The sequence below is a fragment of the Mauremys reevesii genome, linkage group 3, assembly GCF_016161935.1.
Source record: "Mauremys reevesii isolate NIE-2019 linkage group 3, ASM1616193v1, whole genome shotgun sequence".
NCBI classification, from domain to species: domain Eukaryota; kingdom Metazoa; phylum Chordata; order Testudines; family Geoemydidae; genus Mauremys; species Mauremys reevesii.
In genome coordinates, this window is record NC_052625.1 from 28,190,466 (window position 1) to 28,216,717 (window position 26,252).

The following is a 26,252-nucleotide window of genomic DNA, read 5'->3' on the forward strand; positions in this document are numbered from 1 at the left end:
GCAACTCTGTTGCACGAGGTGATTTTAGATGGTTGAGTTATAATCTAATTTGATCTGCTAAAATCTAAACTGTGTCTATATTGGTTTTAAATGGAGGGTTCATTCAAGCTAAGGTCATTTGACTGAAAAAAGTATTTTCCCCCAGTCTTGACAAAGGCCATGGACTTCAGTGTAGAACAGGGGTCGGCAGCCTTTCAGAAGTAGTGTGCCGAGTCTTCATTTATTCACTCTAATGTAAAGTTTTGCATGCCAGTAATACATTTTAACGGTTTTAGAAGGTCTCTTTCTATAAATCTATAATATATAACTAAACTATTGTTGTGTGTAAAGTAAATAAGGTTTTTAAAATGTTTAAGAAGCTTCATTTAAAATTAAATTAAAATGCAGAGCCTCCCGATCGTTGGCCAGGACCCAGACAGTGTGAGTGCCACTGAAAATCAGCTCGTGTGCCGCCTTCAGCACATGTGCCATAGATTGCTTACCCCGGTGTAGAAGAAACTGGCTGTTCACATTTTTTATTTATTGTAAAATACCATTCCAACCAGAAAGCAAAGATGGGGGAAGAGTATTGTCATCTGAATATTACTCAAGAGTACTAAGAGATGCAAGAGCCTTCTGAACTGAAACATTAATGCAGAAACAGTTATTCAGATAAAAAGAGGAATGGGGCCTGGGGTCAATCTGACAGTGTTTGTGTTTCTGACTTCCTGGAATTCTTAATTTCCAGTCAGACTCGGGGAGTTGCAGTGGTTGCCGCAGCTAGTCTAACCTAACCCTTGCTGCTTTCACTTCATTTAAGGACATGTCTACACTTAAAGTTAATAGCTTCATTGGGCAGGGGTGTGAAAAACCCCACCCCTGCGAGCAACATGGCTATATCGACAAAACCCCCAGTGTGTACGCACAGCTATGTGGATGGAAGAGTATTTCTGTCAACATAGCTAACATCGTTCAAGAAGGTAGTGTTCCTAGATCAGCAGAAAAACTTTTTCTGTAGGTATCAGCTGTGTCTACACTAAGTGCTCTGAAAGCTTAGGCTATGGGACATAGACATAACCTGAAACTAAACTATTCTGATTTAAACACCTTTTATATTGGTGTAACTACAGCCCTTATAATTAGGGGATTGTACTGTTTTAACTCTGTTTCTAACCCAGTGTAGCAGTACAAAAGCTGTGTGTAGACCAGCCCTTACATTCATACACACCTCCTGAGATGCTGACTTCCCTTGCACATACCTAGTCAACCCAAAAATGATTTTGTTTTAAAGGTTAGAAGAAAACTGAAACTGAAAACTGTTAATTCACACATTTGTTTTTCAGAATTTGTTCTCCCTTTACTCTTGTGATAAATCAAACATGACTTGTTTTTGTAACTTCCAACATGCTATGCATTTACTCCTCAGTACAGACATTTGACTTGGATGGATTTGAAAAGACTGGCTAAAATGAAAAAAGTTACAAACACTTTAAACTTCCCAGTCCTTTTCAGATGCTTATCTTGCAATTTTTGCTAATATGACTCTACTAATATGTACATTTCCTCATCTTCCTCATGCCAGGCTCAGTTGACATACTACATGGGCTCATTTCACACAACTCCCTACATTCCTAGAGTGCAGGGGAGAGAGGAGGGAATCCCAACTTTGGGACCCTATTTCTGGGGGTAGAAAAGGGGCCCATATCACTGCCCCTCAAATGGCTGAAGAGACTTTCTTCAAACTTACAAAAATATTTAACATGGACTGAAATCAAACTTTACAAGTTCTAGCTGAGAAAATGGTGAGGGAAAATGGATTTAGAATGGAAATACTATAGCCTATAGTCAGTGTTGTTGATACAATGGATGTTTAATATTAGTATTGTAACAACGGTCTCCTCTATGGCTTGTTTACTAATTTCTCCTAAATCTTCTAATTCACACTACTATGTTTCCCCCCTCCAGGTGAATGGAAAAGGTTCATTATGGTGTGTTGATCCAGAATATAAGCCAAATCTTATACAAGCACTGAAAAAGCAACCTTTTCCCTCAGCACTTGCATTTTATACCCCACCGGCATCACCACCGAGGTAGGCAAATTTTCCGTTACAAGTATAGCATTAAGTTATGGTAACCTTTCCCAAAGAACACAACAGCCTGGGCAACCTGTAACCCAAAGGAAGTAGTTATTTCGGGGGAAAATGGGGTGACCAGTTATGCCTCCCAAACTCTATTGTTTCCTGACATGGGAGTGGAGAGGAATGGAGGTAGAGGGTTGGGAGAAAGAGACAAAATACTGCATGGAAGGGTGGTTAATAGATTGAAAATGACTGGTGGAGAGAAGGAGCTGAATGGGGCTCAGGGAGGGAAGTGGGCTGAATGGACAAGGAAGTGAGAATCTAGTGAGTCTAGATTTTCAGGCTGATACATCAGGACACCTGTCTCATGAGAAGCATTTGATATCTGTGGGGAAGGAGGAAAAGTGTATGAAGCAAGTGGGCAGGAAGGAGGGCTCCCTCTCCAGAAAAACTGGGACACCTTTGAAAAATGGAGGTGGAGAAAACAGTTTTTAACCCTGTGTATTTTGTTCTCCCCTAAACTCAACTCATAGCTATGTTTTCTAACCCATTCTTGCAAACCCAGCATCTTTTTTTGTTTTGTTTTTTGTGTGTGTGTCCTTTGTTAATCTCCTGGGCTTTCATTTGGGTTGGTTTGTTTGTTTTTACTGCTTGTCTTCTGCTGGTTCCACTTCCCTTTATATGCACCCTGTTCTTTCTCTACTCTCACTTTCTCCCTGTTCTTTCTTCCCAATGTGACTCTACCAGGGACATAGCTAGGAGCAGCACAAAGAGGAGCTACTGCTATTAGCAAGTCTTTGGGCTGCCTTTCAGCTATTTTCAGGTTTGTTGGGAGCAAATATCCCTTCTTTTCTCACTAACAACTTGATGCGGGGTGAGTAGCTGTCTGAACATCTGTGGGTAGCAGTACTGCACCGTGCCCTGGGTTTTGTGTAAGTGGGACAAAATCCCAGTTTCAGTGGAACTAACCACAACTAGCCTGGAATGTCTGGGCACCTTAAACTTAAAGAAAAGGCAGTAGAAAAAAAATAGTGACTTATTGAAAACACTTATTTGCTGACATATCTACAAAGCAGGGACGGGCAAACCTTTTGGCCTGAGGTCTGCAGTGGGTTTCGGAAATTGTATGAAGGGACGGTTAGGGGAATCTGTGCCTCCCCAAACAGCCAGGTGTGGCCCGGCCCCTGCCCTCTATCAGCTCCCCCCCTGTTTCTTGCCCCCTGACAGCACCCCTCCCGGACTCCTGCCCCATCCAACCCCTGCCATTCCCTGACGGCCCCCCCAGACCCCTGCCCCATCCAACCACCCCTTCTCCCTGTCCCCTGACTGCCCCCAGAACCCCTGCCCCGACTGCGGGGGAGGGGGAATAGCAGGGGAGGGGCCAGGGGCTAGCCTCCCAGGCCAGGAGCCCAGGGGCCGGGCAGGAGGGTCCCGCAGGCTGGATGTGGCTCGTTAGTCCATAGTTTGCCCACCTCTGCTACAAAGGAATACTCCATACTTCTTTATAGAGACTATTTCCATTCATGTTGGAGGATTTCTTTTGTATGTTCATACTATTTTAAAAAGTAAAATAATTTAAAAAGTTAAATTGGAAAAATAAAAATATATATTTAAAAGTGTGTAATCTAAGCTGAGGATGGTAGATGGTTCAACTCTAATGAATATAGAGAAATATTTCAATATTACTTTCTGGTAGAACTTATAATTGCTAGGTCTACCACAAAACTCAACTTGGCATTTTACTTTTAAATGAAACTGCTACACTGACCCTTGGATTTGACACCCTAATGCAAGCGTTTAAATACATAGTAGTGAATAAAAAGCTTTGCACAGCTTGGTGGCTTACACTTGGGTTTTGTATTCTCTTATTTACAAAAGTGGTCTCTAACCATCTAGCTGTGCTAAGCCATATGTGATCATTCTTCTGTTTGAAAGAGCCCAGCAGAAGAATTTGAAGCTATTGTAAGGCACTTGAAAAGTGTATTTGGCACTTTGGGATATATATGTTAAAAATCAATTTTAAAATCTATTTTAAAATGTCTAACTGCAGTGCACTTTTTTATAATATATAGCTGCATTTATTTAGAAAGAAATCACTATTGGAATAAAAACATTAATAAAAATCATTGCAGAAAATTTGAGTACTATTAAATATTCAAAACTAAAAGTGTCATAATATGGTTCGTGGCCTTTTCAGGCTTCTTGTTGTCAAAACAATGGCAACTGAAACAACAGTCATTAGATTCTAGAAGGTGATGTGTTTTACAAGAGCTAGTATTTTTGCATAATGGGCATGAGCTTCTCTGAAGATAAAATTTGAAGTGAAGGCTCTGTCCTAAAAACCTTTGTTCATGAGTTTGTTTGTTTTTTGTCTTGTTTGCAGAGTCAAACCCTAAATTCATAAGGACCTGATCCTGCAGACACTGAAGTAGGAGTAACTTCATTCATATGAATAGTCCTCATTGACAACAGCGGGGACCACATAAGTGAGAAACTTTACTCCAAATGCATAAGTATTTGCAGGATCAGGTCCTACATTTGTAGCACTTTTGTTGTTTGTAGTTTTTCTTTTTCATTGAAGCCAGGCAACAGTCTCACACTAATTATGTTAGTTATTGCACATAATGTGAAATACTGGCCCTATTGAAATCAATGGCAAAATTTCCATTGACTTCAATAGGTCCAGGATTTCACCTCAGGCTTTATTATTGCGTATCTTTTTTTTTTTTCTTTTCTATTAACTAAATGTTTGATATATTTCCTTATGTCTTTTAAAGTTTTTTCTTTTTAAATTCCCCCTTTAAAAAAATTACATTTCTAGGCCTCTGACCTGTGCAGGAAAGGGATACATTCATCTTTCTCTTTTTTCTTAGCCTAAGTTTTGGCTATGTCTAAATTACAAATTTAAGTCCACTTAAGTTATGTCAACCTACTGCCACCGCTGTAATTAAACCACCATGCATGTCCTCACTACGCTCCATGTGTTGGCAAAGCAAATCCTCAGTAGCAACTCTTGCATCAACACAGAGAGCTGTGCACTGTGAGTAATTAGCCCTCTGTGCAACTGGCGCAGGATGTTTTGGGAAGGGTTTGTAATGCCTCCTGGGGGCAGGTTTAGTGTCACATGATGCAGGTTTCTCAGTCCCATGATTCGATGGGTATCCTACTAAATTGCCAGCTGCTTTTCAAATGCCCTGCTAACCTGCAAGCCAACCATATCTGTTAGAAAGCATGGATCCTGCATCATTCTTCAATATTGTGCTGTGTGTTATGAACATAAGGCTATAAGAAGAGCTCAATGGGGCGCTATTTGGCTAGGGGAGGCTGTGAAGGAACATTTTAACATTGAGCCAGAGTAATACGTGTTTCTGTAGTGTGCTGAGCCTGGCATTGTTTGTTTGCACCACGCTATGAACTTTGTATGATTGCTGTGTGTGCCCAACTCTTATAATGCACGTGCACCTATTGCTATTGTCTTGAATGTTAGCACCAGCCACCATGTGATGGAGAATAATAAAGATAAATTCAGTTTCCAAAAGTAGATTTTTATTCCACACCCATGCAAACATACCTATGTAATACTGAGGTAAACTACATACATGCAGGGGAAAGTATCTTTAAAGGGGATGGAAGAGGGAATTCATAAGCACATACACCTGGCTGTGAGAGCCTCCTTGAGGTATGTGCAGCTGTCGTGTTTAATCTCCTATGGGGTGGAGTGCCTTGGGTATTGCTGTGGCCCCAGAAGATACATGGAATTGGTGGGTAGGGATGGGGGGAAGGGGAGTGTAGGGAGTCCTTGTGATTCTCTCTCCCAGCCTCCCTACAGTGATTTCTCCGCCCAGACCCAGGAAATCCACCACCTTCTGTGTACTCCAGGCAGCATCATGTTTGTTGCATGAAGCTGACATGCTCATCTGGGCAGTTGCCCTGCAAATCCGTGGATATCTGTTTTATATCATTTTTGTGGATCACGGATCGGATGTGGATACAAATTTTGTATCTGAGCAGGGCTCTAGCTATGTGAGCTCTCCACACTGAGCAAACAGGAAGAGCAATTTCAAAACTCCATGGGGCTTTAAAAGGGGAGGAGCACATATCTGTGTACCTGGCTGCAGAGCAGTGGAGTTCAAACAGTGATCAGAGCAGTCACGGTGGCCATTGTGGGATACCTCCTGGAGGCCACTTTGGGTGATGTAAGCAATGCAGTATCTACACTGACGCTGCATCATTCTAACCAGGTTGCCCTAAGTTCTCATCAGCATAGCAGGAAAGTTAAAGCAGCGGGAGGAGTATTGCAGTGTGTAGACCTCCATAGTTAGGTCAATGTAAGCTGCCTAATGTCGGCTTAACTTTGTAGTGTAGAGAAGCCCTTAAATCTTAATCCAATAGTTCTTAGAGAGCTGTGGTTTAAGGCATAAGTAAATATTACTCTAAAGTTTTATTGTGAACAGAGTAATTCAGACATTTAGCTTCAGCTGTTATTTCAGCAGTAGTGCTGCAAGGAAGCAGTTTCTAAATAATAACAATAATTAATAAACATATATATGGTATTAGTGAGACCAGTACTAAAATAATGAGTACTGTTCTGGTGTCAGCATTTTAAAAAGGATGTGGAAAAATTGGAGAGGATGGAAAAAATGTCTTACAGTGAGAGACTTTTAGCGTTTACAATCTATTTAGTTTAACAAAAAGAAGATTCAGAGGTGACTTGATTACAGTGTATAAGGACCTTCACATGGAGAAAATACCAGGTACTAAAGGGCTCTTTAATCTAGCAGAGAAAGCGATAACAAGAACCAGTGTCTGGAAGCAGAAACCAGACATATTCAAATAAGAAATTAGGCACAAATTTTTAATAGTGTGTGGTTAACCATTGTTGAAAACTAACAAGGGAAGTGGTGGATTCTCCATCACTCGATGTCTTAAAATCCAGATTAGATGCCTTCAGGAAGTTATGCTTTAATCAAACACAAATTGTTATTCTCAGTACAGGGGTATCTGAGTAAAATTTAATGGCCTCTGGTATCCAGCAGTTCAGACAAAAAGATCAAATCATCCCTTCTGGCCTTTATGAATCTAAATGCTACTTTTATTAGTGAACAAAATATATATCTATAATAATGCCAAACAGAATGCTATAATCCCTCCACCCCCATCCCAAAAGCTTAATATATTCTTCTATGAAGAGAAAGAAAATTATGGTTACTGTACCAGAGGAAGCCCCAGATTTCATCAAGAGGGCTTGTATTTGTAGTCAGTAATATTTTAGCATGGTCTTAGAGCTATTGTTCACTTGTTGTCCCAAAAAACATAATTGTTGCCTTTTTAAATTTTGGTCGGCTTCTGATCTACAGGACCTGTTTTTAGACATAAATCTTTGGTACAGTAAATAATTGGCATAATTGATGTACTTTGTTTCTGTGAAACCTGTTAGGCAAGTTGAGTATAGTGAGTATGGCCAGTTTCAATATGTGCATTTTGCCTTTAGATTATGGTGATCACCTAGATCCTGATCCTGCAAACACTTAAGCATGTGCATAGCTTTCCTCGTGTGATTAGTTCCACTGAAGTCAAATTATGTGTGGACATAGTGTTTGCAGGATCTGAGCCCATGTGAAAGGACAGGTTGCTATATTTCTTGCATACTTGCCACTTCATCACTTTATGTGAAGGACTGCAAATCAAACAATGTTGTGTAGATCCCTTATTTTCCTTCTGATAACAGTTGTGATTTTCCATTCTTTGAATAAATTCTCCTTGTTCATCCTCTCCCGCACCACAGCAACCTATCCAGACAAAAAATTGAAATAGCTGTGTTTGTTTATAGAGCTAAACTGTTATGTTTTCTTGGATGGTGAATGTGACAATTTTCAGAGCCAATGAAAATGAGATTGATATCAGTAACTATCACCAAACATAATGCAGGCTAGCAATGTACCAGTTTTGTTACACACCTCAGTTAGTGCACTTTTGTCCCTGATATGCTGCACCATTGCTAATCTAGTTATGAAACCCTCTTCAGCAGAGACTGTTAACTATGCCAAATTGAAATTATGATTATATGATGAGGATGAATCCACAGTGGGCCCGACACAGCCCCCGGTGGTGGCTCGGAGGCCAGTGCCTTGAAAAGACCTTTGGCCTCCCTCAGCCACCCACGAAGGGGTCAGTGGAGCGCTCCTCCTCGGTTCCGCGCTCAGAAGGGGACCAAGTGTTGGGACCTGTGGCTCTGGTGGGGACGCAGAGTACCACACCCCCATTTTCATCCTCCTCCAATAAGGCAATCATGGCACCTCCTCCTCCTGTGCCTCAGGAGGACACAAAAGCCCACCAAGAACTTTTGAAAAGGGTGGCATTAAGCCTCAACCTACAAGCTGAGCAGGTGGAGGCACCCTTGGACTCCCTCTTTGATGTCCTCTCGGCTACAGTGCCAGCCAGGGTGGCTCTCCCCCTCCACAAAGGGGTGGCAAAGATGTCCAATGCCCAGTGGAGACCCCGGCTTCCTTGCCCCCCATCTCCAAGAAGGCAGAACGAAAGTATTTTGTGCCCGCTAAGGGGCACGAGTATCTATATACCCACTCCACTCCCAACTCTCTAGTAGTTGAGGCGGTCAACCATAAGGAGCATTAGGGCCAACCCGCTCCTACCCCTAAGAATAAGGACTTGAGGAGACTAGACTTGTTTGGTAGAAAGATTTATTCTTCCTTGAGCGTCCAACTGAGGGTGGCGAACCACCAAGCCCTGCTGGGCAGATATGACTTTAACTTGTGGGGCTCAATGCCAAAGTTTGTGGACTCCTTCCAGGAGTGTGATAAGAGGGAGTTTAAGGCTCTGGTTGAGGAGGGCACAGCTGCCACTAGAGTGGCCCTTCAGGCAGCCTCGGATGCTGCGGACACGGGTGCAAGATCTATGGCCTCTGCAGTGTCCATAAGAAGAGCGCTGTTCCTCCTGTTATTTGGGTTGTCCAGCGAGGCACAGAGCTCCTTGCAGGACCTCCCATTCGATGGCAAGGCCCTGTTCACGGAACAAACAGATGGGAAGTTAAACGGTCTCAAGGACTCCCGCACAACATTAAAGACTCTTGGTCTCTATGTCCCGGCCCCGGCCAGGACCAAGTTCAAGCCGCAGCTAGCCCCCAGTCAGGCCACCCACTCCAGATACGAGCCCCCTTCTAAAAAATCAAGGGACTATAAAAAGCGCTCACAGCGGCAATCTTGGCCTGCACACCAGCCTGGGCCTTCCAAGGGCAAGCAGGCAGGTAAGCGCCAGTTTTGATGGGACATCTGGGGATGACTTACTAGTTTGTACCAGGGATCCACCCAACCTTCCCTTCTCCAACCGCTTATGTACTTTCCTCCCAGAGTGGTCGCTGCTGACGTCAGACTGATGGGTCCTCAACACAATCTCCCAGGGCTATACCCTCCAGTTTCTCTCTACCCCACCTGAAGGGCTTGGATTGCCTCTTCCCTTATGTTAAACCCCTGGTCCCTCCATTTGGACCTCCGTTTGAGCCGCTTGCTAAATGCTTCTGGTCCCACCTCTCATGGAAAGTAGCCTTTTTTGTGGCAATCACATCTGTTAGGAGTGTCTCGGAGCTCCGGGCCCTGACCTCCGAACCCCCGTACCCGGTATTCCATGAGGATAAAGTCCAGCTCCACCCACACACTTCGTTCCTCCCTAAGGTGGTCTCCACCTATTGTATGGGCCAGGATATTTTCCTGCCGGTGCTCTGTCCCAAGCGTCCAGTGAGGAGCGCCACTTCCATATGCTAGATGTGAGATGGAGTCTGGCTTTTTACCTGGTACGTACAAAACCATTCAGGAAGTCTTCGCAACTGTTCATCGCCATGGCTGAATGCATGAAAGGTCGGCCGATCTCCACTCAGCAACTCTCCAACTGGATCACTTCAGGTGGCACGTACTTGTTACGACCTGGAGGGAGTTCCCCTGCCGCTGATTGTGAGGGCGCACTCGACTAGGGTGCAAGCCTCGTCGGCTGCCTTTCTGGCTCACGTCCCTATTCAGACATTTGTAGGGCTGCCGCATGGTTGTCGGTCCACATGTTCACCTCACATTATGAAATCGTTTCCCAAACTAGTGCTCCGTGAACTACTACCCACCTCCAACAGGTATAGCTTGGAGTCACCTATTGTGAAATGCACATGAGCAATCACTCGAAGAAGAAAAGACAGTTACCTTTTCCGTAACTGGTGTTCTTTGAGATGTGTTGCTCATGTCCATTCCACATCCCGCCCTCCTTACCCTCTCTTGGAGTTGTCTGGCAAGAAGAAACTGAGGATGGGGGGAGCGCGCAGCGCCCCTTATACCGCACCACAGCGGTGCCACTCCAGAGGTTGCTAGGGGCACTCCCATATGGGTACTCCTAAAGGAAAAACTTACGGCACCGGTGCATGTGGCGAGCACGCACACCTGTTGTGGAATGGACATGAGCAACACATCTCTGTAACGCCAGTTATGGAAAAGGTAACTGTCTTTTGCTAACTATGGATTTGGAAGTACTTCTGAAAATAAGGTTGCCTAACTTTTTAGGCACCCAGGTTTTTTAATCTTTAATCATGGGCCATGCTCACTGCAAAGCTCTGATTATACACTGAGCTTGAAAAATCTATCTTTGCCTACTAACCTGAGGTCAAATCCTTCTACGATGGTAAGAAAGACCTATGTTCCATGCAATTTGAAGGAATAAAACAGTTGTGCACTGTTTGTTGTATATGGTATTTAATTGCAACATATTGCTAATCAAATTTCTTTTGTATACATTTTAAATGAAATTTAACATACTATAAGGGCTGGTTGAGTATCAAAAATATTTTCTGAATATACTACTTGATTAATTTCACTTGTTTGTATTGAATAATGTATTCACAGAATAGTATATGGCCAGCTTTGAGATGGTCAGATAATACAAAAAAGTATCTGTCAAATAATGTTATTTGACAAATACTTGTGAAATTTGTCGATTAATGTATGAGTCAAGGCCTGCTTATGCAGTCCTGCTTACTATATATCTTTATTTATTTATTTATTTCTGTTCCTCCTTTTCTTCCTTGCTTTTTCTCTCATTTTTGTCTTTTCTGTAATATTACGGTGTTTCGCTTCCTGCATTGTCTTCAGTGTCTCAGAGACCAATATAAAAGATAGGGGTGGAGGAGCGCACAATCTCGAAAGGCAACATCTAGGAGACAAGCCAACTTCCCCTCACCTGTCCATGGACCCCGTTTGGGGGCTTAAGTGTCTGATTACATTTGAAGGCCCTCTCCTCTGCTCCCCATTTCTTTTGGAAAAAGAAGTCTCTCTGTTCCTTCCTTCCACTGTAGTCTTCTGGCTATGAGTGTGTCTGGGAGTCCTTTACTTTGCCCCACTTCCAAGCCTCCTGGCTGCTGTGAAGGGAAGAGGCACATATATGTGTTGCTTTACTGCTCCCTTAGCCTCAGGTTTTGAATCCTCCTCACCGGTAAAAAGTTCCATTGCCTGCTTCTACTTCTGTTCAGAGCTTTCTCTAGCAACTGTAGAGTGAGATTGACTTAATTTGTCATTGACCACTACATTTTGATTAGCAGCAATGAAACTGACAGGACTCTTGACATTCTTCATTTAGCTGCAGCCAGGCAAAATCCTTAGCAACAGCAGAGGCACCTGAGTTCTGGACATCACTTCACTGATTTACACTTAGGTCATATTTAGAAAGTTTCTTCATAACCATAAAGGCTAGAGCTTTTACAAAAATTTTAATAAACACTTAGAATCTGCAGAAGTTGATGGCTGGCCAAGCAAAGTTTCCTAATCACCCCAAAGCGAATGGGCTTTTTTGAGTCCTGAATATAAATCTATATAGTACTATAATCAGACTGGCTTGCTTACTATCTAGCTACCAAAAGTAGTAGAAATTGTGGGGCTTCCTTGGCTTACCTCTCCTATTTTAATTACTTTTTTCTTTTAACTTTTTGTGGTATAGAAATTTCTTCACTTCATCTATTCACAGTATATTAAATTTAGTACTATTTATGGTTTTAGTAAAAAAATTTTTCTTTTCAGTAGGTCATCCTGTCCTCATTACTTAACCTCAGTACTTAAGCAGAATCATGGCCGGTCTCTCAAAGGTAATTATGGCATTAATATTCTGTATGTTTTGCCCTCCCACAATGTTATTCATATTCAGAATAAATTGTAGTCTGAAATGTGCAGATGGACCTTTGTCAAAGTGTACAAAGACTCTTTCTGAAAAGTCAGTTAATAGAGTGCTCCTTAGTTGTCCTAGTGTGTCTTTGCTTTAAACTGATTTTGTTCTTTTAGTAAATCCATCACAACAGCTACTTTAAAAAAAAAGTTTACACTTTGTACTTTGGTGTAATTACACCAATGTATGCAATGTCATAGAGTGATACGGGCATATGCTGTACCTTTATGAAACAAGGATGTCATGGTGTAAGTAAATCCAGAGTAGCCTGGTTAACACTGCCATTCCACCTCATAAATGCTCTGTGCAGGACATCCTGTTTTATGGCTAGTCTTATGGCCATGTCCTGCAAAGCTTTGTGTATTAAAATCCGCTTGTCTGTTCTCTTTGTTTTCTATTCTCTATGACAGTGGGAGAAAAATTCTTCTCTGATATAGCTCTGAGTCTGGTTATTTATGTTGTAAGGTACAGTAGTATCTGAAGATTTATGCCTAAAGTCATGATGATTAATGTGATAGCCAGAAGAGCCCTATGATTGCACCATGGGCCAGCACATCTCTCTGCAATGTCAAAAAATGTTAGCTTTACCTTTCAGAGGAGAAAAACTGCATTTGGATAAACCACAAGGCAGAGGTGCAGGATTACAATTTCCTATGGTCTACTCATGAGATCCATAAAATACTATGGGATCCAGATGTGAGTCTCGCAGTTATGCAAAGGACGAAATATAGCATGTCTATCTTTCGCCATCCTGGTGCTGAGAAGGGGTTCCACTCTTCAAGAAGCCAATCCTCCTTCATGGCCTTCTGTGTTCCAACAGCCAGTAAGGGCAGAGGATGGTTTATAATAAAAACATGTGATGGTCCCCCTGGCAGTCTGAAGAGTACAGAGCTCTGTTAATGACATGACAGATGATAAAGATTCCCTTCCCTATGTATCCGAGACGCACCATTTCCTCTGTACCACTCCTTAACATGGGCTGTCCTTCTTTCAAAGGTCCCTTCCCTTCTCCTTTATTTTATTTTCAAGGGAAATTTCATTTGCCTTCAGATGAAGCAAATTCTAACAAGAAGCTGATTTTTCTGTCTGCCTTCACTGTGCAATATCTGGGGGGGGGGGGTTGTCCCCCCCTTTTTTAAAGGGAGGACTGTGCATCAGTCTTCATTGACAAGTAGGTGTTAACCATGGTGAACACGTATGACACTTACTACATTTTCAAGTCAGCCTCAAGGGCATAGGAGGATACCATCCCTTTTATTCAAGAAAAAGTTTACTCCACTGTCTTGTTCTTTGTTTCCATTGGTACCATAGAACCTGTCACCAAATCAAATAGGTTTTGATGTATTTATTGGCTCTAGATAGAGCTGTTGACATCTTAATATGTAACTCTCTCCCATATTCAGGTTATAGCTCTGTTTTCCCAACCGAATTAGTAATAAAATAAATATTAGATCACATAACCTTCCTTCTTATAATATAGATATACCTTTAAATCATCCCCCAAAAACGGTAATGGAGAGAGATTGGAAGGGCCTGAATCAGCACACTGTTAAGGATTAACAATATGTTTAGCTGATGTTAGGGCTCAACAGTGTAATACAATTTTTTTCATTTCCCATGAAATGTTGCCTCACAATCCCTATTTAAGCATAGTTATTTTTGTAGAGCAGGTAGCACCTATAAGACACTTCAAAATGTAGTCATCCTTCTGTGTGTTTTATGGCTGTTGTGAGAACTTCACTCACTAGTGGCTCGAAGGCTGAAAAGATCTAAGCTGTACTGCTACTGAAAGATAATGGAAATTCATTTTAAGTTGTGTGTATTTGGATCTGAAAATTCTCTGTTCAAGTCCTAGCAGAGTCCCGAATCTTCCTGTTCATATACTCAATTACTGATCTGAACCACACTGGCTTGACTCTAATACACCTTAATGTGTGTCCACCCGACACAGTATATACGCCAAGTATACAGTGTACTTCAATAGCCCTGTCATTTATAGGGCTCTCTTTGATGCTGAAGTGAAGTATTTTATCAAACTCTAAAATACATTATGATTTGTTCTGCTGTGGTAGCTCCAATAAAGAAACACTCTCATCCTCAGTATATAATGTGTTAATTTTTGGTCATACAACAGTCATGTATGTTTGGGATTCTTTGCCACATGGACAAAAAAGAAATGTTAGTTAACTATAAGTGCATATTATGCCTTTCTGGTAGCCATTTCCTCATCCCAGACAGTTCTGTCTAATCTGTCCATCTAGGTTTTGATGAGTGCAGTATAACAGGGGTTTGGGATCTTGCAGTAGCCCTATCCTGTAGACTTTCTGATGTTCAACCAGGAAAAAATTAGCCATTAGGGCAATCCAACTTTCACATTCAAAGGTAGTGTTATTGTTAAATATAAATGGTACATCTTTCACCGTAGTTTATCTCCATCTAAGGCCAAGCATAATTTTGGAACTTCATTTCTCCCTAAATAGGAAAAGCAGCTTCTGATTTCAAAACATCGTGTTCTGTACAGTGGTTCCAGAAATATACTAAAACCACCATATACCTAGTACCCGAACTAAGATTCTTACAGAGCCTGTTGTATATGGCTGAATTCAGGGCTTGCCTGATCAATAATAAGGCATATTCCACCAGAGGTTTAGTGTCCTGAGCAAGTAGGAAATGTGTCTGTAGAGGATCTCTGCTGATAGCAGTTTTGGAGAGGGGAGAGGTGTCAAATGACTTATCCTGGATCTTGAACTGGCTGGCTGACAAGAAAATATATTGGTTCTATTATTTTTTTTAAGCCGTATAAGAATAACCTTACGCACGCTTCTCAAATTCCAGTATGAGGCACAACTGACTTAATAGAACCTAAGCAGGAATTTAGTGATGTAGCAGAAAGGCAGATTAAATAATCAATTTCTTCAGCTGTATGTTGGGCTTTAGGCAAATGAAATGGGAGGTTAGTTTTAATTTTCAGCCACAGACCACCAGAAAAGTTAGTCAGGACTTTTGAGGATAGATCAGCTAGCTGTTTGTTCAGCCGGAAGCATTAAACTTCATTCATCCAAACCAGGTTTTTGGTTGTCCCATGATGCTGGACTAAGGATGTTTCCTGGCCTGTCTGCTGAACAGCTATTGAGCCTTTTCTGCACACTTTCCCTAGGGAATAAAGGCTAGACATGTTTGTTCTAAGTATCCCAAGGGCTTACTGTAGAATAAAATTCTGTATCTCACTCTTTTTTAAATGACTGTGCTGATGTGGCCCATACAAGTTTGGGATTGCTAGTAAGAGACAATGAGTAACTGTTGATGGGAAGATGATGTATTTTGGGCTGGGGGTGGGGCATGTGACCCCGCGTGCTCCCCCCCCCATCCCCATGCATCACCTTTGATTTTAGTCATTCCAATTGATACACTAAGGGCATCAAGAATTCGTATCAGTTCTAATTGAATTTCTGCATATCATACAACAGTTCAGAAAATCCTCTCTGTTAGAGGCAAGCCATTAGTGTTCCCTGGGTCTTAGGAGGCAGCTGTTGTTGAGACTGAAGACTTCTTTTAGCGTGTTCTTTAGCCATGGTGCTGGGGAAGCATACATTTGGGAAAGTACATTCCAGCAAGAGGGAGCAAGCCAAAATACATTAGTGGTGACCTGAAGAGCTGCTTACAAGGCGAAAGAAAGAACTGCAACTTATGAGTTCTGTGTTGGGGTAGTGAGACGCAGAAACAATGCTTGCAGGTAGTTCTGTCTTGAATTAATGTTTATAACTCCTTGACATTTAACAAAGTGGTGTTTATATACCAACATCATATGCTAAAAGAAAATGTCTGTGGCAGCAAGTGATAATTCTGAACATTTCACTTCCTGATCAAGATAATGGAGCAAAATAATGGTTCACAACTTTTTTTTTTTGTCAGTTGGTTACATAAGAGCTGTAAATTCAATGGTGGTGTTGCTGCTAAAATCATTTTGGAAAGGAAAAGAATAAAAATCTCACGAGCTGTAGGGCAGACTGTAAAGGATTTTGTTTTAGCATTCTCCCATTTTAACAGTGAAAATTTATATATTCTATAGTTAGCACTGAAAACAGAAGCTCAGTCCCCCCCCTTCCTGAAATAGTATCAAGCTGGCTTTTCATGGCCTTCTGTGAAGTGAATTCTAAGAAAAGCTTTGTAAATGCATAGCATAAAATTAAGCTGAATTCATCACTGGTCAAGGAGAAATTTGACCCAATGTGATTGTTTATTTTCCTCTTGAAATATAAATATATAGCTCCCGTGTCTAAGGATGATAGCTATTCATTTAATAATAATAATTAGTAATAGTATTGCCATCAGGAAAAACAAAGAGCCATATGAGCTGCTGTGTACCACCAGTTTAAACTTCAACAGATGCTTAACAGGGGAAAACTCTGAATAGCCAGCTTCTCTTCTCTTCCCCCACCCTGTTCAGCAGGATTGCAGGGTGCTGGTAGCCTGTTCTCCCCCATAAAGGTTCCTTTCCCAGGCATTGCCCCCGATTCATTTCACAGTCCGCCACTCCCCATACATGCTTACTCCCACTATATGTTTTCCCTCTGTGAGACAACCACGATACTTCATAGGGGGTTCCCACCTTTGAAACACCTTGTTCCCTCATACCATAAACAGCTGCTCTCCTTTTGTCTGACCCGTGCACCATACATGAGAAATGTGTGTCTGATTCTGTTATGTTGCTGAAAAAAGATCAGGGAGAGAATGTCTGTAAGGCCCATTTATTGCTTTCCTCTGCTTAAAATACATTTAAGATGCCCTGAAATCACATAGAATAGGACAGACAGACAGAAACTTTTTCCACTAAATATTTGCAAGGCATATTTTTGGAAAGCGTGGTGTAAATAAAGAGCAAGTTGAGAAAATAGACATAATTTAGTTTGATTTTGATTTTTAGATGGAGTAGTCCTGAGTAGGTGGATCACCATCAGGAAAAGGTGTGCTTAGTAGCTCTAATGAGAACATAACAACAGCTCTTTTGTTGTGAGCAGAGAGCTAATTGCTAACCCAGCTGATTCTGATTCCAGTTAGTAACTTTAGTTGTTTTACAGTACTGTCCATTGTTGTTGTTGGGCTCTTCAAGAAACTGATGATTTCATCTTGCTGTATAGAATTTCTACAGCTACGTGTGTAATTTTAAGTAAAAGCAATGCTGTTTATCTAATTATTTTTAGGTCGTCAGTTGCCCATTTATTATTTATACTTTCATGCTCCCCTAGACTGAAGAGTTCTATAAATGTTTTTCCTTTTGTTTCCCTGCTTGGCTGTTGTTCCATTTGACATGTGGGTAATGTGATGGATATTGCAAGGAAAGCTCTTTGTATTGCACTAATATAAAGATGCTACTCATCCATGTTGAATCTCAGTGCTGTATTTAACTAATGCACCAAGTTCTAAGGCTGCTTAAGGCAGATCTCTGTTGTGGCAGATGGCTAATCTTTTTCTTTGTATTGTTATGAATAGCAAATATTCATAGATAAATATAACATTGCAGCCTGATCATACATATACAAAACTGCCTAATGTGAGGCTACTCTTCCTTGACTTCAGCTCTGGTAATGTACATTAGAACTGTACATTATAATGTTCATATCGCCACTAAAATACCCTGTGATTTGTTCTGCAATGGTAGTTCTAATCAAGTCACATTCACTCATGCTCATAAGCTAATTTTTAAGCATACAGCGGTCATGCCTGTTTGGGATTCTTTGACACATGATTCCAATTCCTTGTGTGTCCAACTATTAAATGCATATTATTGTTGCTGTTGTTACTTTTTAGCAGGATTCCTTGTTCTCCACCCCACCCCAAAATGAAACTTAACTTTTTGCTTCCTCTCTTTTACAGAATCTGATATTGATGCTGCTACTGCAATGATGCTGCTAAATACTTCCATTGAACAAGGGATTTTAGACTGTAAGCAAAAACAGTTTTATGCGTTGTTTTTTCCTTCACTGAAAGCTAAAAAAATTATAGCTGAAAATTTCAGAAGTGAGGTATGCTCTAGCTCAGTGTTTCTCAATCTTTTTAATAGCAGTGACTGGCTTGCTGCCTTCCTACACTGTGTCAGGGAGATCTCGGGGACTGGCGCCGGTCCACAGACCCATTGTTGAGAAACTCTGTGGCTAGTTTATAAATGGTAGGGAGGCAGTAGGGTGGCCATCCTGTATCTTCAGCCCCTTCTGCCAACATTTCCCAGTTTTACAGGGACCCCATTTCTGCTTTCTTTTGTTAGTTTGGTTGCCTTCTGCCACTCCATAGTTGGAGACACTATACTTCTAGCCCGCATCTCTACCACTACTATTCGTATTCAGGATTTGCTGAATATCAAGATCTTCTAGTATTCAGTGTTCATTAAATGATGGATCCATCACATCTTATGTAAACTAAATACACAGTTTAAAAATCTTACCTTTGCACATCAGTCTGACAGACTGGGATGGCAGATTTTAGTTTGAGCTATTTTGCTTACTTATACATCTTTGCTTTCAATAGGTGAGAAGGCCAAACCTCTCAAGATGCCCAAGAAGAGGAGTTATGACAGTGCATTTAATCATCACAGTTCCATAAACCTGCAAGAAAATCATTCTGCAGCCACTAATATTGATCCAAAGGAGGATCACAATTACAGTGCTAGCAGCATGGCTTTACAGTGTTGTGCATCTAGGTCCAGCATGTCTTCCTTGTCCTCTGTTGATGAGGTGTATGAATTTATCTCCAAGACCAGCCATGCAGGAAGCGATGGCAGTGAAGGATTTCATAGTGAAGTGGATACGGACATTGACTATGAAGACGACCCTCTTGGAGACAGTGGCTATGCAGCACAACCGTGTGTAGATACCTCTGACAAAAGTCAGCCTAGCAAGAAAGCTCTCAAGGAGTTATGTCAAGAAATTGATGAGGAGCTGAAAGAGGCAGCTGGGTCTCTGCTCCACCTGGCTGGAATCAGCACATGTTTGGGTTCCCTAATAAGTACTGCAAAGACCCAAAGTCAAAAGCAGAGGAAAAAATAGTAATGCTTGTTAGTGTGAATATATACATATATATTTTTTAAGTGTGGCAATACTCTTCTACTTTTACCCTTCACAAGGAAGATCAAAGCCATAAGAGGACTTGTTTTTTATTTTTTGATGCTAATTATAGTTTGGCCTTTTATTTTCAAATCATTGCTTAGAAAATGTTTTATTTAATCTTTACAGATTAGGAGAGATGCATGACATGTGAAAACCTAACTGTATACTTTTTGATAACCAGTGATTGAATAGTTGACCATTTACAGAGCAATGCATAGGTTCAGATGCATGTTATGGGTGAAATTTACCCCTGTGCAGGCCTACTCCACATAGGAGTGAATTTCACCCTATGTGAGGGGACACAATTTCCCCATCTCCCTCCCCAAGACACAAATAACTTTCACTGGTGTAGCAAACAGTGAGAAGCTGCCACTGCACATGTGCCACTTACCATTTTCCCCAACTATTGAATACACAGTAGCTGTTAGCTAAAAGTTTTTGCTGTTTTTGTTTTGTTTTTCATGTGTAAAAGATATTTGTTAAAAACACAAAGTTCATGCTGTCTCAATCCACAAATGAAGTGGAGATTCTAGATGGCTAAATTGTAAATGACTGCTGGAAAGAACTTTGGGTCATGTTTAAGAAAAGCATAATATAATAATTTCCTTTAAGATTAGGAAAACTGAGTTAATTACATTAATTTCTAAATACACTTTGTGCATTTTAATATCGGCTACCATAACTTTGGTCTAAGTCCACTGATTACTGTGCTTCTGCTTCATGCTGTATGTACCATTTTAGCTTCCTTTGAACTACAGTGTATGTCCAGTAGCATGGCATTCTTAGGACATACACTGTTACTCATGGTGGTCTCTTCATATTTGCGGGTGAAGCTCTTTAAAATTCATCACCTTTGCAATAATAATCTTTATAACCCAAACATCTTGCGGACAAGAATGTTATAGTAATTGAGTGTAATGGATTTTTTTACTGCTTAACTCTTAATGTAGATGGTGGCAATTTTTTTAGTATTTTGTGCAAAAGAAATGGGTACGCAGACATGTTAGAATAAGTTTAACAGTACTGTAAGTATAAGAATGCCTTAAGTATGTTTCAGCATAGTGTAAAACTTAAGAGGTCATTTTGCCTGTGTTTGAGAGGCAGCGTGATGTGCCATGAATCTGTTTAGCTCATACGTTAAGCTGCTGCTTTCAATAAGTGTTGGGCAAGATGGCTTAGAATTAGACTAAAATACTGTATACCCATATATGAAACCATGTCCAGTGTTTGGTTGTTCAGAACAATGCTGGATTCAACAAAAAGAAATTAAGCTAAACTGTTACTAATGGGATAATGTTTTTCTGGCCACTTTGATACAAGGCTCTTAGAGTTCGGTGTTTTCTTATTTGTCAGTTTCTCCATGGATCCTGCCCATATAATTATCCCTTCCAGTTTAAGTATTCATACAGCCATGCTGCTGAAGGCCTACTGTTCTCAGGTTCTGCTCTAGTGCTTGTTGAAGATAATGGTGATACTCCCATTGACTTAATGGACTTTGGATCAGGCCCCAAGATATTCAAGCACCTACATAGCATTTCTTTGGTATTTAAATCCAGTGGCTTTAAGAGGGCTCCACTTTTAGTTTTAAGCATAAAAGTAAAAAGAAAAAAAAAGAAATCTGTCTCTCTGGTACTGTGACTGTGCATACACCCACCCATCCGCCTATAATGAAGAAAAAATGGTATACAAATGTGCTCCATTTTGCATCACATTTGCATCTCTCTTAGATATCTCGAGCAGTGAATTAGCTGACCTGTTATTGAACAGATAATGGGTGAAATTAATTTTCTCACAATTGAAAAACAAACAAATGAAAAACCCCATTAATTTTAATTACGAACATGGGATTTCTTAACACTGAGATGTACATGACATTTCTTTCACTAGTGTTTGCCAATATACTTTTTAATAGAGTTTGATACAAAACTTGTTCAGTATAGCAATGTAAAAGTAATTATTATTATAGCAATATAAAAATAATGATTCAACTATGGAGAAGCATCATTAATATCCCTTTGAAATTCATTTAAGTTTTGTATATCTCAATTTTTTTAAATTCAGCACTATGGAATAAGTGTTGTATTAAGCTCCAGATAAAGTCAATCACAGCCTTTCTGTTAACCTTAAAGGAAGGTGGATCACTCCCTAAATATTCAAATACTGGAAATTGTATTCATACTAATTTTCTTGCAGTTTGCCTTGGTAAGAATGTTAACCTGTTCAGATCATATCCTTCATTTCCCAACAGAATCAATGTTTTCAAAATAAAGATTCCATACTAAATAGGGGCCTGATTGTACTACTGGAATCAGTTGTGCTACTCAGCATGAGTGAGGCTGTCAGAATTGGGAGATAGATTTATAATGCATTTTAGTCTCCATATGCAAAGACAGAGCAATAAAATCATTCTGTAATTAACAAAAAGTTAAGGGTGCAATTTGCACCTTTCACATAAAACCTAAATGAATGAACTGGGAGATATGGGGGATTGGAATCCTCCCTTCTGAGCAAGCGGTAGTAGGGCACAGGACAATTATACAACTGCTTTGCACCCATTGCTACAGTCAGTGCTGCACTCCCCACCAAATGTAAAGGCAGATGGATCTTTACTTTACTCACCCACTGACCACATTCCTGCATGTCTCTGTATTAATCTCAGTGCTCTGTTCCAGCAGACAGAAGGGCTGTGGTGTCCTCCTGCAATCTCTTGCTTCTCAGATCTCAACACCTCCCGCTGCAGAGGATGTGAATGTCACCCTAACTGTTCTATTGTGGATTACCCTTCTCTTATATTCACCTCAGATAGTTTCATATCCTTTCACTTATACACCTTGAGGTCTGAGTTAGACCATGGTGTATATAGTATAAATTGAAGGGTGTTTTAACTGCTTTTTCAGTGACATTCAAAGAGTTCATACCAAATGGTCAGTTTAACTATATGTTAGCAGCTGTTAAAAGGGTAGGGAAAGTGTTAATGTCACTTGCAATTCTTAATTAAAATGAAGAAGTGTGTGAGACCTGTTTACCAGGGAGACGATCCTATTAAATACTGATGTGAATACTGTAAAAAACTGAATCAGTCTTTCAAATTCCAGTACTAAATTATTGCTTCTGTGAAAATCACAGCAAATGTTTTAAAATCCAACTTTAAAAATGGAAGTTGCAAGTCATTCAACTTCTTTGTTAGGCTAAAAAGTGAAAGCTTTGGTTAAAGCAAAGCATTCATACATGTTAATAATGGTGTAGTCAAAATATTTATTGAAAGAAAAAGTAGAGTATTTTAAATGTTGCACCTGCCATTATCTAAAGCACATTATTCACATCTGCCAGTGCCATTATCAAGACTGTTTTATAAATGTACATTTCTTCAAACTAAGTGCATAATTTAAAGTATTATGTTGCCATCATATAGTGATATAAGACATTTTATAATTGCCAATTCATTTGTAACTATTATTTATTTAAAAGTGAAATTGTAAAATGCTTTCTGATCAAAGCAACTGGAGTTGTTTTAAAATACTCCCTTTAGCTTAATGTAGCATACGAAATGTCTTGGGTTTATTTAGAATAACTCTGCCAGTAGATGACCAATCCTAACCTACCCCCACACCCTAGTTCAGTCCTTTACCCATTTTAAAGACAATTTACAGAAGTTTAGTTTTTTGTATTCTAACCTCTGTTAATTAAAATGTTTATAAAGTTTATTTTTACCAAAGAGATGCAATTCAATATAAAACATTGCAGAATAAACTTTGTTTTATAACATTTGTGACTGTTCATTGCTGCACATTTTTCATGCATGTGATTGAAGGGGCTTATATACAAATAAACAGCATTAAGAATGGGAAGCAGCCCAGTATTATCTATTTTTCCACCGAGATACAGGGCCTGTTCTCATGAGGGGCTGCATGCCCTTGACTCCTATTCAAGTCACTGCCTCACAGGATTGGCCTATTTAAAAAAAATCTTTGTAATTCAGTCTAGGTCTCTGTTTAGTTATGAAAGTCACTCTCATATGGAAATAAGTTGTACCACAAGTGAACTCTGTCAACACATCAAAACATCCACTGTCTGTCTAACTCTTTCTTGATAATTGGACCAATTCTGAACTATAGATGAAAATGACATGACTTATCGGCAACATCTTGAGCCCCACCCCCTCTATTTTTTTCTAAGTTCATAAAATGGAAGAATCCACTCCTGGGGAGAAATCCTGGCCCCACTGAAGATTATGAGAATATTGCTATTTGACTTTGAGACCAGAATTTCACCCCTAAATTCAGGAATTTAAGACTATTTTGAGGTCACTGGTCACTGCAATGTCTGAGTATCACTTCATCCCTTTCCCTTCTCTACTGCTATGCCTTGCTCATGAGGTGTATTTTTTGCTTTTATACACAAGGTATTTGTTTCAAATATTTACTTAATTTTAAAAATATTTGCAGATAGTAGTAATCAGATGATCCACACAATTATGAAATAATGCAATATCTCCAGTCGGCTAAACTAGTTACCCACAGAGCTGCCATTGAGTGCTTGGAAGATACATTATTGCTTAATAAAACAATGCAGTTTCTCCAAGGTTCATTGTATTATATCTCTCTCTGGGTTTGTGATTTTTGTTTTGTTTGGTACTTTTCCAGTTTTATCTAATTTTTCTTTCAATATGATGATGTTCAAACTCTGGCATGCCCTACTTTTCATGGGGCCTTGTGCAAAGCAATATGCAGTAGCTCACTCCTTTTTCTCCTTCCTGCTGCCCCAAACCACTTACTCCTTTGGGCTCTGACTCCTTACTAAAATTAAAAATGGACTCTTATTCTGCCTGACAGCAGGGGTGTGTTTTGTGAATAGGGTGGGGTGCAGGGTGGGGCCCAAAGAGCTGCCTGCACTCATAACCAAGCTTCTCAACTATGCATTCAACCCTGTTGATCCATGCCCTGAACTCTGAAATGTGTTGTTCCCTCTCCTTAATTGAATGTCTTACTGCATGTTCCATCTTTATCCTAAGACAGTGCTTCATACCACAAGATGAAATCAAAGTTGATAATGTACTAACATAACTTACTCCATTTTAATATTCCCCCCTTTAATCTACAAGAGACTAGCTTGCTTTTTTATTAGAATTGTTTTATTTTGAACTGTGCTAATTAATGTGAATTTTTCATTAAGCAAATCAACTAGAAACTTGGGTTACATCATGTAAAAAATTGTTCTTAGAAACTGTAGTAGGATAGTATCTGAGCTTAAAAGTGAAGTGCTTCAGCACCATCATGGAAGTCTTGATGGTGCATTTTGTCTACACTTACCTCCGGAGCAATTGATCCAGTGGGGGTCGATTTATTGCGTCTAGTGAAGGCACAATAAATCGACCACCAAGCGCTCTCCCGTCGACTTCACTAGGCCACCGGAGTAAGAAGTGTAAGCGGAGTTAACGGAGAGCATCAGCAGTTGACCCTACTGCAGTGAAGACACCGTGGTAAGTAGCTCTAAGTACATTGACTTCAGCTATGCTATTTTCGTAGCTGAAGTTGCGTAACTTAGACCAACTTGGCTCGCCCCCCCCGTGTAGACTAGGCATCAATGTTATAATTAAAAGCCTAATGAGACACTCTGAGTTATGAGTGTCTGGTCCCATCATAGATTCCATTGACATAGAATCATAGATTATTAGGGTTGGAAGGGACCTCAAGAGATCATCTAGTCCAACCCCCTGCTCAAAGTAGGACCAATCCCCAAATGACCCCCTCAAGGATTGAACTCACAACTCTGGGTTTAGCAGGCCAATGCTCAAACCACTGAGCTATCCCTCCCCCCTAAACCTCTCCATCCTAAACCTCAGGAGCGCCAGAACTTAATGATGGATTTTTTTTCCTGTTGTTTATCTTATTTTTTCCAGTGGTTTATCTGTTTTCTATTTTTCCCCCTGTATGTAATTTATTAAATCTCACAAATGAAATTAAAGCTCTACTGTCTTAGAAATGTTTTATTCTGATATTTTAAATGCATGATTTGCAATAAATGTGAATCTTAATTTAGTAAACCAAGAGAGATGTTCAGGCTCTAAATCACAAATTACACAATATCCCAGTGCCAATAATGCTTGTTGAGCTGTCGTGTTAGTTGTTATCTGATAGCTGACAAGAGTACTCCTTATATTGTCTAATTAGCTTAGGTGAAACAACAATTATATATGAAGTTTTAGTGGTGTGTGTCTAATTGTCATTCAATGGTATTGTAGAAAAGAACCTTAACTTCACTCTTAAATTTCCCAGGGTCTTTTTCCTTGGGTTTAGCTGTGGATTATGCTCAAGTCTAAATAGTCATAACTTTTTAACCATTATACAAGGTGTGATTTTGAATATTTATCATGAAAAGGGAATACTTAGATGATTTATTTGTTTCTTAACACAATGAATCCAAACCTGGAATCTAGTACTTCCTAGGGTGCTCCACTGTAGGTTTTTCTGCACCTCTAAGCAGAGATTTTAGGTAGTAGTGTCTGTTTGGCCCACATGTGCTCTCCCTCCTTTGTGGTCTGCCTTGAGGCTATCTAGCGCTGCGTGGGCATACCATCCCCAGTTCCGTCTCGACCACCTTTGGTCTTGAATGGTGTGAGCAGTTGTCCCTTATCTGCATCATTCACAAAAGTAGTTGTTATTTGCAGTCTTTTAGTTTAATAATTAGAATTTCCGTTTCCCCTATTGGGAATAAAAATAAGGTAAAAATAACTTTTCGTATATGTTTCCTGCCCTTTCAGGGAGGGGGGGGAGAATCACCCTCACAGGGATGCTAGCTAGTCCAGACTTTCGTCTTCTCCGTTTAAAAAAAATAAATAGGAAAGAAGACAAAAAAGAAGAGTGGACTTTTATTTTGTACTGCTCGCTTTTGGAGG

The 26,252-nt window shown here is 40.2% G+C and overlaps 1 protein-coding gene across 5 annotated transcripts in view; it reads left to right on the forward strand.

The window, feature by feature from the left end:
- Nucleotides 1–23,153, forward strand: part of FOXN2 (forkhead box N2) — a 166,262-nt gene extending 143,109 nt beyond the window's left edge. For 4 of the 5 annotated variants that reach the window (XM_039532691.1, XM_039532690.1, XM_039532694.1 and 1 more), the window contains 4 exons: nt 1,945–2,069; nt 12,116–12,180; nt 18,132–18,200; nt 18,780–23,153. In XM_039532691.1, coding sequence (XP_039388625.1) covers nt 1,945–2,069; nt 12,116–12,180; nt 18,132–18,200; nt 18,780–19,297 — 777 coding nt within the window. In that variant the 3' untranslated portion in view covers nt 19,298–23,153. The remainder of the gene's footprint in view (nt 1–1,944; nt 2,070–12,115; nt 12,181–18,131; nt 18,201–18,779) is intronic. The other variant, XM_039532693.1, reaches the window with a different exon arrangement.
- Nucleotides 23,154–26,252: the final 3,099 nt, after the last annotated feature.